This window comes from Pelophylax lessonae (assembly GCF_965119305.1).
Source record: "Pelophylax lessonae genome assembly, chromosome: 4".
Classification (NCBI taxonomy): domain Eukaryota; kingdom Metazoa; phylum Chordata; class Amphibia; order Anura; family Ranidae; genus Pelophylax; species Pelophylax lessonae.
The window spans coordinates 449,894,645-449,911,088 of record NC_138771.1 but is presented as its reverse complement, the minus strand read 5'-3'; the positions used below and the strand labels follow the sequence as shown (position 1 = coordinate 449,911,088).

Sequence of the window (16,444 nt, the reverse complement as noted above, 5' to 3'; positions counted from 1 at the left end):
CCTGGCCCCTACATTCTGTACATAACACCTTCCCGATCCTTGTACTCTGTGCATAACACATATCTGATCCCCATACATAATAATTTACATACTCTTGACCCCTGGATTCTGTACATAACACACTCTTGACCATTGCACTCTGTGCATAACATACTTCCAACCTCTGCACTGAGTACATTACATACTCCTGGCCTTTATGCCCTGGCACTGTTCACACTCCCTTGTACTCCTAATCCTGCACACCATACATTACATATTTCTGACCCCCGGACTCTGGCGCTATTCATGTTTCTGACCACCCCCCCACTCTTTTTATAACACCCTATTGACCCCTGCACTCTGTACATAACACACTTCTGATCCCTGCACTCTGTACACAATGCACTTTACTCCTGACCCCATATCCTGCACAAAGGCAGAGAATACACAGCAAGAAGGTCCACCAAGTGACTTCACACAGTTTTATTTTCTGTAGCACCCTTCTAGGTAGGTTCTAGAAGAGAGTATAGTTGGTGGGTCTTTCTGATTATCAGTAAGATTTCTAGGTGAATTTAGAGTGTTCTCTTCCTGCCAGGGATCAGGATCTATTGATAGGATCTGCTCATGGTGCTCAGATGCAGCTCAGCTTGTCTGCATGTTTCACACTGGTCCAATAGGGAGGCATATTGGACAGTGGGAGGAAACCTGACAAGTGAGAGCACAGGCATTGTTACAACCCTGGCTAATGGCAGAGGAAAGTGCCTTGTTGCATGCTGGGTGACTGTATAAATGCCAGGGGCACATGTGCGCTTTGTCTTCGGCTGGAGAGCGGGGTCACGCAGGGAGGGGGCGGCCGCCCCTCCTCTGTAGAAGTTGCCATGCGGCCTTGGTTATGGGGATGCTAGAGAGTGTCCTGAAGATAAAGTAGTTGCATCAAATCTGCTGCTAGAGAGAGCATGAAGACTTACTTCTTCCATACAAGTGGCAGTATGGTAAAAGCAGTGTGTCTGCTTCCAGTAATCTGGAAGTAATCTGGTGAGGCCAAGTGAGAATTGTCCTTATCTACTGTGAATAGTTCAGTTGGAGTATCCACTATTTCCTTCTCCCATCCAAATTCCACAACATATACAAAAACCAAATACCTTGGACTGTTTATTGAGTAACGAGCAAACAGGAGTAAGGGGGGATATGTGAAAAAACCCCAGCAACGGTCTGCAGGTAATTAGAGGGAGGCCTAAGAAGTCAACACACAGCAAGCCTTACAGAAACAGTGCTACATTTGCCTGACGAAGGGGTCCTGCGTAGGGATGGCCTTGCGGTTCGCCCAGCAGGTTGGTTCGCGGCGAACTTTGCTTGTTCGCAGCCTGCCGATTTTGCGAACATACGGCGTTGTTCGCGGCGGCCATATTAGTTTACATTGGGGAGAACTTTGACCCATGACACATCCACCAGGTGGAACGGGACAGCCAATTGAAACATTTCAGCACGTGGACATACCCCCTACTTTATAAATAGACCTGAGCTGGCGGCTATTTCACATTCTGCTTTTTGTCAGTGTAGGGAGAGGTTGGCTGTGTGCACCAGGGACAGACTGTCAGTGACACAAATCGCTCTGTTAAGGTCCACAATAGTCCTTTTAAGGGCTGGTATTTGGTATAGGTGTACTATCTCTTTTAACAGTGTAGGGAGAGGTTTGCTGTGTGTACCAGGGACAGATCGTCAGTGACACAAATCGCTCTGTTAAGGTCCACAAAAGTCATTTTAAGGGATGGTATTTGGTATAGGTGTACTGTCTCATTTTTGTCAGTGTAGGGAGAGGTCTGTTGTGTGCACCAGGGACAGATTTGTCAGTGACATAAATTGGAACACCACAATGGAAGGTCCCAGGCAGGAAATATTTCTTGCAGAAGGGCATTCCAGAGCTGTATGGCCATGTTCAGCGGCAAGTGAATGTATCTCTGGCACACAGTGTCGGTGTCAAGATACATCTGACCACAGACACATGGTCTAGCAAACACGGGCAGGGAAGGTATATCACTTTTACTGTCCACTGGGTGAACCTTCTGACAGCCGTCAAGCATGTAAACCGTGGCACTTGTGTAGATTTGGTTTTACCGCCACGGATTGCATGCAGGCCTGCCTCTTCTTCTCCTCCTCCTACTCCATCCTCCCTCTCCTCCTCGGCTGACTCCTCCTTTTCCGCTGCTACCGTCTCTTCCGCTGCGCTGCCCAAGATCTCCAGAACCTATTCCACATGCCAGGTGAGACGTTGCCATGCTGTGCTGCGTCTGTTGTGCCTGGAAGCCAAGAGACACACTGGTCCTGCACTCCTTTCAGCTTTGCCTTCACAGGCAGATCAGTGGCTGACACCGCACAATTTGACAGTTGGTAAAGTGGTGTGCGACAACGGTGCCAATCTGCTAAGTGCGCTTGACCTCTGGCCAGAGCTTGCACAATTTGCAATGGAACTGTTGGCTTGCCCCCCGTCCAGTGACCTTCAGCCACAGAATACAACATTCTTAGCTGTCAGGTAATCCCATGTAGGCTAATTTTTGGGGCCTATACTGGCCGACACTTACTTCTGTATCCTGTGAATGCCTAATGTACCTCCAGCCACAGAATACAACGTTCTTAGCTGTCAGGTAAACCCATGTGGGCTAATTTTTGGGGCCTATACTGGCCGACACTTAATTCTGTATCCTGTGAATGCCTAATGTACCTTCAGCCACAGAATACAACGTTCTTAGCTGTCAGGTAAACCCATGTGGGCTAATTTTTTGGGGCCTTTTATGGTCGACACTTACTTCTGTATCCTGTGAATGCCTAATGTACCTCCAGCCACAGAATACAACGTTCTTAGCTGTCAGGTAAACCCATGTGGGCTAATTTTTGGGGCCTTTCATGGCCGACACTTACTTATTTATCCTGTGAATGCTTAATGTACCTTCAGCCACAGAATACAACGTTCTTAGCTGTCCGGTAAACCCATGTGGGCTAATTTTTGGGGCCTTTCATGGCCGACACTTACAGTGGCTACGGAAAGTATTCAGACCCCCTTAAATTTTTCACTCTTTGTTATATTGCAGCCATTTGCTAAAATAATTTAAGTTCATTCTTCCTCATGAATGTACACATAGCACCCCATACTGACAGAAAAACACAGAATTGTTGACATTGTTGCAGATTTATTAAAAAAGAAAAACTGAAATATCACATGGTCCTAAGTATTCAGACCCTTTGCTGTGACACTCATATATTTAACTCAGGTGCTTTCCATTTCTTCTGATCATCCTTGAGATGGTTCTACACCTTCATTTGAGTCCAGCTGTGTTTGATTATACTGATTGGACTTGATTAGGAAAGCCACACACCTGTCTATATAAGACCTTCCAGATCACAATGCGTGTCAGAGCAAATGAGAATCATGAGGTCAAAGGAACTGCCTGAAGAGCTCAGAGACAGAATTGTGGCAAGGCACAGATCTGGCCAAGGTTACAAAAAGATTTCTGCTGCACTTAAGGTTCCTAAGAGCACAGTGGCCTCCGTAATCCTTAAATGGAAGACGTTTGGGACGACCAGAACCCTTCCTAGAGCTGGCCGTCCGGCCAAACTGAGCTATCGGGGGAGAAGAGCCTTGGTGAGAGAGGGAAAGAAGAACCCAAAGATCACTGTGGCTGAGCTCCAGAGATGCAGTCAGGAGATGGGAGAAAGTTGTAGAAAGTCAACCATCACTGCAGCCCTCCACCAGTCGGGGCTTTATGGCAGAGTGGCCCGACGGAAGCCTCTCCTCAGTGTAAGACACATGAAAGCCCACATAGAGTTTGCTAAAAAAAACCTGAAGGACTCCAAGATGGTTAGAAATAAGATTCTCTGGTCTGATGAGACCAAAATAGAACTTTTTGGCCTTAATTCTAAGCGGTATGTGTGGAGAAAACCAGGCACTGCTCATCACCTGTCCAATACAGTCCCAACAGTGAAGCATGGTGGTGGCAGCATCATGCTGTGGGGGTGTTTTTCAGCTGCAGGGACAGGACGACTGGTTGCAATCGAGGGAAAGATGAATGCGGCCAAGTACAGGGATATCCTGGACAAATACCTTCTCCAGAGTGCTCTGGACCTCAGCCTGGGCCGAAGGTTTACCTTCCAACAAGACAATGACCCTAAGCACACAGCTAAAATAACGAAGGAGTGGCTTCACAACAACTCCGTGACTGTTCTTGAATGGCCTAGCCAGAGTCCTGACTTAAACCCAATTGAGCATCTCTGGAGAGACCTAAAAATGGCTGTCCACCAACGTTTACCATCCAACCTGACAGAACTGGAGAGGATCTGCAAGGAGGAATGGCAGAGGATCCCCAAAAAGACTCCTGGCTGTATTAGATCAAAAGAGGGCTTCTACTAAATACTGAGCAAAGGGTCTGAATACTTAGGACCATGTGATATTTCAGTTTTTCTTTTTTAATAAATCTGCAACAATGTCAACAATTCTGTGTTTTTCTGTCAGTATGGGGTGCTATGTGTACATTCATGAGGAAGAAGAATGAACTTAAATGATTTTAGCAAATGGCTGCAATATAACAAAGAGTGAAAAATTTAAGGGGGTCTGAATACTTTCCGTACCCACTGTACTTATTTATCCTGTGAATGCCTAATGTACCTTCAGCCACAGAATACAACGTCCTTAGCTGTCAGGTAAACGCATGTGGGCTAATTTTTGGGGCCTGGAATGGCCGACACTTACTTCTTTATCCTGTGAATGCCTAATTTTTCAGACTGGAATTGAAATTCAATGGGTCTGTAAACGTTCCGCCAAATTGTGGAATGGATGTGGACCCATTTTACAGATGTGTGAAAGGACCCTATATGTATTTGACATGTATTTACCGGCTGCTGTCAGTTCTGGCTGTTTTAGGAGAAAAAAAAAAAAATTTTTTGCTGTAAAAAAAAAAAATAAAAATAATTTTTAGGGCAACTTTTCCAATTGCAATACTTCTGTTATTACATTGTCCATGCGGTGGGACTATTTGTGCACAACTAGTAAGTCTTTTGTGGCTGCAAATATGACCTAAAGGTTTTTGAAGTTCTCCTCCCATTAAAGTCAATAGGGCCTGCTGCGAACTTGCGGTTTGCGGATACTTGAGAAAGTTTGCGGCTAACGATTGCGAACCGCCCCGACCGATGTTCATCCATCACTAGTCCTGCGTGGCTCTGAAACATTGCACTATATTTTGTATGTGATCTTCTTTGCAATAAAGCTTTTTGGACTGCTTTTGAAAGATCCATGGTGTGCTGGCGAATATGTATCTACCTACATTTGGGGGCGTCGCCCGGGACTTTCCTCTGAGTTAGGGCAGTGGTTGCTACCGACAACAGCCGGATAGATACCCAAGAAATGCCATGTCTTCTTATATAACGTGCCGGAGTGTCAGCGAGGAAAAGATGTGTTGTACTGTGGAAGAAAGTAATGTCTGCTTCACAGTGATCAGTGCAAATGTGCTTTCAAGTTATGGTCAAGAATGCAGTAACCTGGGACGCAGGGATTGGCGCATCAGGGGTTGTGTCAGTATATGTGCTTTAAAAAAAAATGTCTACCATGCAGTCGGTAACAGTAGGACAGTTTCCAGCAGCAGTGGGGGAGTTCGGTTGACATGTGAACAAAAAAGTGTAACCAGAGCTCAAGTAAAGATAGAAGAGGCAGATGTATGTGTGTCTGTGGCAGGGAAAACAATCTGCATTGCATTACCATTCAGGCAGGCTGAGCAGTGTTATGGGAGCAGCGAAAGGGGTTACTGTACCGCGTGGGAGAGAGCGTGTCAAAGAGATCTGCTTAGCAGGGGGAGCCAACGCAAGAGAGTCAGCTAGTCTGGGGACATGGGCGGAGTCGCTGTCAGCGGGCCGCCAACCCGAACGGAGGAACTGAGCTGAGTTGTCACTTCCACCATTGGGTGTAGCTGAGGAGGAGACACTTGTGTGGAGTAGCAAGAAGGAAGATGCAGGAGTGAGCCGGATTGCGGAGGCTATCACACATGTTGGCGGACAGCCTGCAGAGCGGACTGAGAACTGCAGAATCCAAGCCTGTTTGACACAGGAGCCTGACTGATACCCAAAGGAAGTCTAGCATTGTGCAGCGGAGGGGACACGGAGCATCTTGTATTGGTCTGTGGCAGATGCCTGAATGTATCCGGGTAGCTGCGAGCGTGGGGCCAGTGTGGGCACTTCCGGTGACATGTTGCTGAAGTTGGAGCAGAGTGATTGCCAGCCCAGATGGCTATATATAAATTGGGAGGTAGGGACCACTTCTGAACTGCTAACACCAGTAGTGGTGCCAGTTGTACCAGTAGGATACAAATTGCATATTCATAGTCATAAACTGAACACACATGATGTTTCCTCTTCATGGAGACCGGTCGGTCTCTGAGTCACTAGAGCCATTTTAGCATTAAGCCGAATAATATTACCATCTGCGGCCAAGTAAGAGACGAATCCATATATGAGGTATTTACCTAGCAACTAGTGACCTCATTTCCGAACTTACACCCATTAGTTAAAAGAAATAAGGAGGTGGAGTCTGCTACTTTAATCTAAGTCTTCCTCTTCCCACTTGTTTGAAATCTGCCTGACAACCGATGACGCATCGGCAAAAAATTCGGATTGGATGCTGTTTCCGGTTGCCGGGTAACCTACTAGTATTTATATAGTGCGGGACTCACGTAGCCTTACGCTGCTCCTGATGATGTCAGCTTGATGATGAAACGCGTAGAGCGTAGGCACGTCAGTTCCGCCCTGTGAAACGCACATCCGGCTGGTGAGGCGCACGGCGTCCCGGAAGTACCGCTAAACGAGGGGTTTGCGGTCCTTACTCACCTACGGATTCTGTTACATGCTTTTAAATGTGAGTACTTTTAAATATCTGCTAATAAACTGTACTATTTTAAACGGTACATCACTATATTAGTGTCTTTTATATACATACCATCGGATAGCGTTTACAACATTTGGAGAACTGCCCCTGATATCCCTTATTGCTTACCGCTTGTTTACCTAATCACTGGAGAGAGGAAGTAAGACCAACCCCAGGAGGATTGGAGAGCACAACCGAGATTTACAGAGGGTTTTCCCCAAAATCTAACGCTGGTTACCCCTGTAGGGGTGCCGCTCTCTGGTGAGTGCGGGCTGTATTGAGAGGGGAGCAAGGAATTTCCTCACCCAGCACCCACATCTTGAATCCATTACTGGGACTTACTTCTCTCTTTTAAGAGACTTTTTTAGCACTTTGTTTTGCACTATTGTTGCACCTTTAGATATTTATTATATATACTGCATTTTTGGACTTTTTCTACCAAGTATTTATTACGGAACATTCAGTGACTATTTATTATTTATTTTTTGGAACATTTAGTGATTAATTTATTCCATCACCAGTTATCACATATTTATACTAACACCTGGGAATTTTTAGATATTATTATCAGTTATCCAAATATATCTTTTTACTTCACTCGGCACAATCCACTATATATGTATTTAATTATTATATCTCTCACCTGGATATTTATATTTATATAACACCATCACTGCCACCTAGTGTTCAAAAATATTTATACTTTTCACACAAGTCACTTTAATTTATTTTTTACGTCAAGATATACTACGTTTGATCACAGATAATCTCTTGCACTTTATTTTACTGCTTTCAGTCACATTAAGGTTTACACTTCACTATTTATTAATGGTTTATATCAATCAATGTCTGCAGTTTTAACCTATTTATTGGTGTAGCACATATTACCTATAACTGATAGACGTTTATCAAGCATTGTTTGTGGCTTAAGTGTGGTGTACTGCTATATTTGCTTAGTGTTTATAAGGATCATTGCCTCTCCCATATACATTTTGGCAGCGCCAATATACCCTATCACTTTCCAGTGGTTCAGACCTGCACAACCATCTGCCAAACCAGGGAGACCCACATTTCGGAGGTGAAATAAACACAAGTTGTGAGGGCTGGGCAGCGGACACAGGGTGCATTGGTTGCAGTCGCAGCAACAGGAGCTCCAGCTCTTAAAGAGGTAGAGGGGCCTCAATGGATCCAGAAGCTGAGGTCAACCAGTTCATCCAGTGAGGAGGAGGCAGGTGATGTGGGGTCACCCAGCTCTGAGTGCCGATTCAGAATCCTGGAAGAGGGAATCAGTGAATGGGGATCAGATGGTGAGACTGAGTGGGACTGGGGAACTGAGGAAAGAAGAAGTCCTCCAAGTTCCAGTTCACTTAGTGAAGAGACAGAGGCAGCGGTCATTCGCATGACATATGTGAAGAATCTCAGGTTCTGTGAGGCCTATGCCACAAGGGTCCCAGGCTTATCCCCACTACGCACCTATGCTTGGGCCCGAGCACAGAATTACTCCTACGCCAAGCTGATCACCAAAGTGGAGAACCTGTATGCCCCACCTGGGAGAGGAGATAGGCAGTACATCCCAGCTTCTCTCATTTTCAAAGGCTCATTCAGAGGAAGGTGGCCATGGAATACAGATATGATTATCCATATGCTCCAACAAAGATAATGGAGGAGATTAAGAGTAAGAGGGAAGCCTGGTGTAACAAAGCAGTCTGGGACTTCCTCTATGTCCTGAAGCTGCACCGGAACCCGTCCAGGCCTCAGTTATGGGACACCTTCCTCTCCATCAAAGAGAACTGGAATCTGGGGTGGTCCATACATATCGACCAAGTGGAAGTCAACCACCCAGATAAGACAGGCCAAGCTTGGGCCCTTAGATTCGTGAGTCCTGAAGGCAAGATTGTGCAAATCCTTCATCCAGATCTCTACTAATGAGGTACTGTATGTCAAGTTCTTGGTCAGGTTCAAATACTGTTGTTGTCAAGGGACTGGTGAGCCCAAAAATGCATCACAATGACATGTTGCTATTAGGCCCCTTTCCCAAATCCCCTTCCCTTCTATCCTTGCAAATGGAGGAAGGGATCACTGAAATCACCATTGTTTTATCACCTGGGAGAAAAGAACTTCTGCCACAGAGGACTTCTCGTGTTAAAGCCAGGGGCTACTACCTGGAGGGGGTAAACCCCTAGTTCACAAAGACACTTTGTGAAGATCCTTTGGGCCGTAGGACATTACTGTTGCTAAAGCAATACTTCAATTAAGGACACTTTGCAAAGATACCTCATTAAGGACACTTTGCAAAGATTCCTTTGGGCCAGTGGACCAGTGTTATGTTGAGGAAAAATTTGTGTGAGTTGCTACCTTGTGAGAAAAAAAAAAGGCAGTGGCTCACTGTCTCTTCAGAGAAGGGGGTGTCAGAGAGGAAGGGCTCCCTTGAAGAGTTCTTACAGAAACTCACAAAGTAGATCAGCTATAGAGATGTCCCGAACTGTTCGCCGGCGAACAGTTCCCGGCGAACTTCGCATGTTCGCGTTCGCCGCTGCAGGCGAACATATGCGATGTTCGGTCCGCCTCCTATACATCATCATTGAGGCAAACTTTGACCCTGAATCTCACAGTCAGCAGACACATTCCAGGCCAATCAGCATACCTCCCTCCCACACCCTCCCACCTCCTATAAATAAGCAAGGGCAGCATCCATCTTAGATCATTTCTGTGTTACTGAGAGCAGGGAAAGTGCTGCTGCTGCTGTTATAGCTAGGGACAGTTAGTCAGTGTTCCCGGTCTTGTTAGCCAGTGTTCTTGGTACACTCCTGCTGTAAGGACAGCACCCCAAAAAGCCCTTTCTGGGGCTGGTATTTGAGGTTTTTTTTGGATATATATATATATATATATATCTATTGTCCCCAAAAAGCCCTTTTGAGGGCTGGTATTTGTGTAATTTTTTTTGTTCTGTGATATATATATATATATATATATCTATTGTCCCCAAAAGCCCTTTTGAGGGCTGGTATTTGAGTATTTTATATATATATATATATATATATATATATATATATATATATTGTGCACTGCAGTTACCTGCCCGCTGTGTGTGAGAGGCCACAGACCCACCACAGACTGTACTGTGTGCACACCACACTCATTTCGGGTGGCACAGGCACAGTACCTTGCATTTTAAAAGATATTTTTTCTTTTCCTCTGTCATAATTGCAGTGAGTGCTGTGTCAGGTCCACAGAGTGTACTGTGCCCACTGCAGTGCCACTGCCCACCCACCACTGATATATACGGTGGCAGGCATGACTTTTTTTGGATTAGTGTCTGGGGGGGGGGGGGGTCTAAAAAGCGTACCTGTGAAGTTTCAGCTCTGTAGAATGTCCAGAACCAGAAAAAAAAAAAGATCATATAGGTGTAAAAGGGGTTCCCACCATCCCTGCTCTACTGAAAAATTATCTATTTTTCTGGTTCTGGACATGCTACAGAGCTGAAACTTCACATGTACACTTTTTAGACCCCCTAGACACTAAATCACACAAAAAGGTTCTTAAAAATTGTCATTTTTGATAGAGAGCCAATTATTGGAAAAATTAAAAAAAAAAACCTTAAAAAAAAAAAATTCTTTGGATTTATTGTCGGGGGGGGGGGGGTCTAAAAAGTGTACCTGTGAAGTTTCAGCTCTGTAGCATGTCCAGAACCAGAAAAAAAAGATCATATAGGTGTAAAAGGGGTTCCCACCATCCCTGCTCTACTGAAAAATTATCTTTTTTTCTGGTTCTGGACATGCTACAGAGCTGAAACTTCACATGTACACTTTTTAGACCCCCTAGACACTAAATCACACAAAAAAGTTCTTAAAAATTTTCATTTTTGATAGAGAGCCAATTATTGGAAAAATTAAAAAAAAAAAAAAAAACTTAAAAAAAAAAAAAATTCTTTGGATTTATTGTCTGGGGGGGTCTAAAAAGTGTACCTGTGAAGTTTCAGCTCTGTAGCATGTCCAGAACCAGAAAAAAAAGATCATATAGGTGTAAAAGGGGTTCCCACCATCCCTGCTCTACTGAAAAATTATCTTTTTTTCTGGTTCTGGACATGCTACAGAGCTGAAACTTCACATGTACACTTTTTAGACCCCCCTAGACACTAAATCACACAAAAAAGTTCTTAAAAATTGTCATTTTTGATAGAGAGACAATTATTGAAAAAATTAAAAAAAAAAAAAATTCTTTGGATTTATTGTCTGGGGGGTCTAAAAAGTGTACCTGTGAAGTTTCAGCTCTGTAGCATGTCCAGAACCAGAAAAAAAGATCATATAGGTGTAAAAGGGGTTCCCACCATCCCTGCTCTACTGAAAAATTATCTTTTTTTCTGGTTCTGGACATGCTACAGAGCTGAAACTTCACAGGTACACTTTTTAGACCCACTAGACACTAAATCACACAAAAAAAGTTCTTAAAAATTGTCATTTTTGATAGAGAGCCGATTATTGGAAAAAAAAAAAAAAAAAAAACTTAAAAAAAAAAAAAAAAATTCTTTGGATTTATAGTTAGAGGGGTAGGGGTAGGGCTAATAACTCTAACCCTAAGTATCTCACCGTAACCCTAACCCTAACCCTAGCCCCTAACACTAAACCTAACCCTAACCCTCTAACCATAACCCTAACCCTCTAACCTTAACCCTAACCCTCTAAGCCTAGCCATAAAAATAACCCTAACCCTAACCCTAACCCTAGCCCTAACCCTAACCCTAACCCTAGCCCTATGCCTAACCCTAGCCCTAACCCTAATTCGTAATTTTTTCTGGTTCCGGACATGCTAAAGAGCTGAAACTTCACAGGTACACTTTTTAGACCCCCCAGACGCTAAATCCAAAGAAATTTTGTATTTTTTTTAATTTTTTTTAAATTTTTCCAATAATTGGCTCTCTATCAAAAAATTACAATTTTTAAGAACTTTTTTTGTGTGATTCAGTGTCTGGGGGTCTAAAAAGTGTACCTGTGAAGTTTCATCTCTGTAGCATGTCCAGAACCAGAAAAAAAATTAGAATTAGGGTTAGGGCTAGGGTTAGGGTTAGGGCTAGGGTTAGGGTTATTTTTAGTGCTTAGGGTTAGACGGTTAGGGTTAGAGGCGTAGGGGTAGGGTTACTAACTCTAACCCTAAGTATCTCACCGTAACCCTAACCCTAGCCCCTAACACTAAACCTAACCCTAACCCTTAAAGCCCAGTTCCTGTCCCATTTTGGTCAGTTCTGGTCTGTTTGCGGTTGTTTGCGGTGCGTTAAATGGGGAGTTTGGTCTGTCACTGTGAAGCGGGCGTAACCCTTACACTACCTGATCGATACAACATCATACCTGATCGTATACACACACTGGATGTTTTAAAGCACGTTATTCCAAACAATTTAGGAATGTTAGGTGATTTATGCCCTTTATGGAATAAAACCCGACTCTGCGTCAACTACGTAATTTTCCATAGGAGTTTTGCCATGGATCCCCCTCCGCCATGCCACAGTCCAGGTGTTTGTCCCCTTGAAACAACTTTTCCATTACTATTGTGGCCAGAAAGAGTCCCTGTGGGTTTTAAAATTCGCCTGCCTTTTAAAGTCTATGGCGGTTGGCAATGTTCGCCGGTTCGCGAACATTCGCCGATGTTCGCGTTCGCCGTTCGCGAACGGCGAATTTTATGTTCGCGACATCACTAATCAGCTATAGCTAAGGTTCCAACAATGACAGCATGCCGCCAGGATAAGATGTGTTGCTTCGGTACTGTAAAGGAGAGGACACTGTGGACCCCAGTTGGATGGACTCCGGAACTTTCCTTCATAACAACTTGTGGGTCTGGCTAGAATAGGAAAGTCAGTACCCTGGTAATTGAGAGGGACTTTGCCTATTGCTAGTCATGTGGTTCCTGAATGGAACAAGTACTGAGTATGCTTAGTCAATCAGAATGGTAGGTTGCTCTGTTTGTCTAATACAGGAACAGTCACAGCAACAGGGTGAAGTCATTCCCGGAAGTTGCGCTGCTCGTGGTGCCTGTGTACAACGGCTGGTACACACACTGGCGGCGTTCCACCTGGATCCTTCTTCCTGCTCCATGGAGGGTGATTTTTTCCATCTAAGGGTCCCAACATCTTTATAGAGGAAGTGGCATATGTTCCGGTTTGATCGTTGTGAAGGATTTATCCTCAACGTCCTCACTGCCATCCAGAATCATGTGGTAACCAACTTTCACTCTTTGATTTTAACTGTTAATAAACTGACTTTCATTTTACTTTTGATTGCTGCCTATGGGTTCTCTCCTATATACACCATCACTGTGCACTGTCAATACATTGTACTAAAATCCTTTGCATTCACATCCTATTCTTGGGACTGGCGGCACAGTGTGTGGTTTTCAAATTTTTAAAGTAACCACCTGGTTTATTCCTCCACAAGGGGTTTTTTCGTTGTAAGCGCCTGGACTGTATATATAATTTTTTGTATTCAAGTTGTTAGCCTGTTGAAACATATGCATTGTTGTTTCTAAATTCATCAATACTGCAATTCTGTAAAAGTAGGATTGTTTACTGCAGTTATCCCCCAGCACTAACACTCCTTCTGTTTATTAAATGTGTGTAATATTTGTACCTGTAATTCTTTTTCCGAAGATATGCTCATGGTCATAAGAATAAAATCTCTTTGATAATACAAATAAATATCATTCTGCTTATTTTCTTCCTGTGATGAAATGTATTTTCCAAGCTGTGTCTGAGAAAACATATCCAGAAATTGCATTTCAGGTCCTAAATGAAAACAAAAAGTAAATTTATCAACTTCAAAGAGTAACAAAAAATACAGGTCAGGTGCCTCTTTATACGGGGAGTGTAAGAATAAAACAGAAGCAATGAGAAAGAAAGTAGCCTAGTGGAAATTGTGGCAATGTTCACTTATGACTATTACATGTTTTTAAGCACATAAACTTCAAATCTTAACATTACACTTTTATTAAAATATAAGCATCAGATTTAGATATTTCATTTTGTTTCCTCAAGTCATTGCAGAACCTCTAGCTGCCATGTGGCTTAGAAATGAGCACTACAGGACTTGATTGATGCACTTTTTATTTTCACAGTGCTGCCAAATTTATAGTTATATTTGCAACTTTATAATGCCTAGTTAGTGGCACCATTCTCAGAAGAACTCACTTTCGAAATATGGTCCCTAATATGAATGTATCCTCTGTAAATAGCCATACAGAAGGCAGAAATGCTTCCACACCATTTGGGTGACAGTCTTGCTGGTCTGTACTGCCACCACAAACTTGGTAAAATGGCCCACCATACCTACCACATGATGCTATTTGTCTTTTTACATATCAACTGTAAGAAAGTCAATGGTAAGTACTTCCAATAGGGCACACATTAGCCAAGTCAGAAGTGGAGCCGGCCACATCTGGAGTATGCTGTCCAGTTCCGGGCACCGGTCCTCAGGAAGGATGTGCTGGAACTGGAAAGAGTCCAGAGAAGGGCAACAAAAATAATTAGGGGAATGGAGGACATCAGCTATGAGGAAAGACTACAAGCACTGAACTTATTCTCTCTGGAGAAGAGACGATTGAGGGGGGATATGATATCAATGTACAAATACTGTACTGGTGACCCTAGCATAAGGAAACAAACTATTCAGTGAAAGGAGATACAATAAGACACGTGGCCACTCACTAAAACTAGAGGAAAGGCGGTTTAACCTTAAAGTACATAGGGGGTTCTTCACTGTCAGAGCAGTAAGGATGTTGAATTCTCTTCCGCAAACAGTCATTTCAGCAGGGAGCATCGATAGTTTCAAAAAACTATTAGATGGGCACCTTAAAGACCACAACGTACAGGGTTATACAATGTACGGTTAACAGAAAACACACACACACATCATAGGTTGAACTGGATGGAATGATGTCTTTTTTCAACCTCACTAACTATGTAACTATGTAACTCTGGAGTCCCTCTTCAACACTGAATAGACCATAGAGTGTGAGCAGACTTGTTCAACCAGATGGAACAGACCCACACGTCTTGTCTCTTCAACCAGGCAAATGTTTTGTCCACATCTGAGGGTATCCCTTCCACAGACCAAAAGGGAGCACAGACCTCCTATGACTTAGAGATCCATCTCATCGGGTGAGAGCAATACCAAGAGCACATGGTGGAGTTGGAGAGGACACTGAACAGAGTGTTTTTTGTGCATGACTAAGAAGATTTGGATTTTGTATATTATTCACACTGAATGTTGGTTTTTGGGATTTTTACTAAATTTGCAATTATACGTATTTTTTTCTTATGCCTGTTGTTGTTGGTGGAATTTTATTGCACATATAAATTTACATAATATTTATTGGAAGTACTATATGCACATGAACTTTATTGATAGGCTTTTGTAATATAACTACAAGAGTATAGTAGTATATAGGTGATTAGAGGGTTTTGCATACATTTTACTGACTCAATTTTTTGTTTTATTAGGGAATCACATTTGTATATGAACAGATAGGCGCAAGAGCGGTGCACTTGATACAGTAATTATCTTGATATATTTAGTGTTTGAAGTATATATTTCCCCCTGAGGAAGACACGTGACCCTGTGTCGCCACGCGTAGGGGAAGGACCCGGACGGTTCTCTGCTGTATCCAGGAAGTACAGGAGCAGCTTTTATAGATCTTCCACTTCTGCCTGGTTACCATCACACACGCTGATTAAGAAAGGCTGTTTTTAGTTTGGTGCACTCCAAGCACCTTTTAAATGTGAGTACCTGTCTACATGTTTTTTATTATTGAATAAATTTAAAGAGGTATAAGCACTATTCGAGCCCCCCTTCTTTTCATGTTACAACCACCGATTTCCATGAGGGGTGTTGTACGGAGAGTGACGTTTTGCTGAGGGACTGACGCATACTCCCTGGCTCCAGAAAAGGTGGCCCTTGAGGGGCAATATTATGCTTTTAAACCTATGCTTAGCCGCTAGGTCACAGGAGCGGAGGTGAGGACCCAATCACATAGGGTGGAGAGGTGAAGGCACTTGTCACCACAATGGATACCATTGGATCACTCACAGTGGACTTGTCAGAGTGCATCTCTGGAGAGTGCAATATTTCTCTGATAACGGGAAAACGCCATCAGCACTTTATTAAGCGATTATTGTTTAGATCTGCTTAGTCACTATCGCTTTAATTTTACTTGGTTATATACAATTATATCTTATTGTGTTTACTTCTGCACACTCAGCACTTTATATCATTGCATACAGGGTGGCCCCTGTATACATATTTTCAGTTGCATTTATATTCACTCATTTTGGTGTGCACGATTTAATATCATTTGCACGAGTTGCACCTTTTTATTATTGTGAATATTATTTTTAATCTATATTATTTCATTTTTTCACATTTATAATATTTAGCACTATTGCACTTTGTATTTATTATATATATTTTTTGGATTTGTTTAATTTCCTCATTTGTTTTGCGTGGCACTGTTTTGTTTTATTCTGCTTTACACTTATGAGAGAGTCCTGTGCCCGCTGCATTACATAGAATTACAATACCC

General features: G+C 43.1%; 1 protein-coding gene across 1 annotated transcript in view; it reads right to left on the bottom strand.

Annotated features, from left to right (window-relative positions):
- Window positions 1-16,444, bottom strand: part of LOC309552694 (E3 ubiquitin-protein ligase RNF213-like) — a gene marked incomplete at its 5' end in the record, with an annotated part of 1,269,694 nt that overhangs the window by 240,970 nt on the left and 1,012,280 nt on the right. The window contains one exon of the mRNA XM_082253620.1: window positions 13,498-13,652. Within this exon, the coding sequence (XP_082109746.1) occupies window positions 13,498-13,652 (155 nt within the window). The remainder of the gene's footprint in view (window positions 1-13,497; window positions 13,653-16,444) is intronic.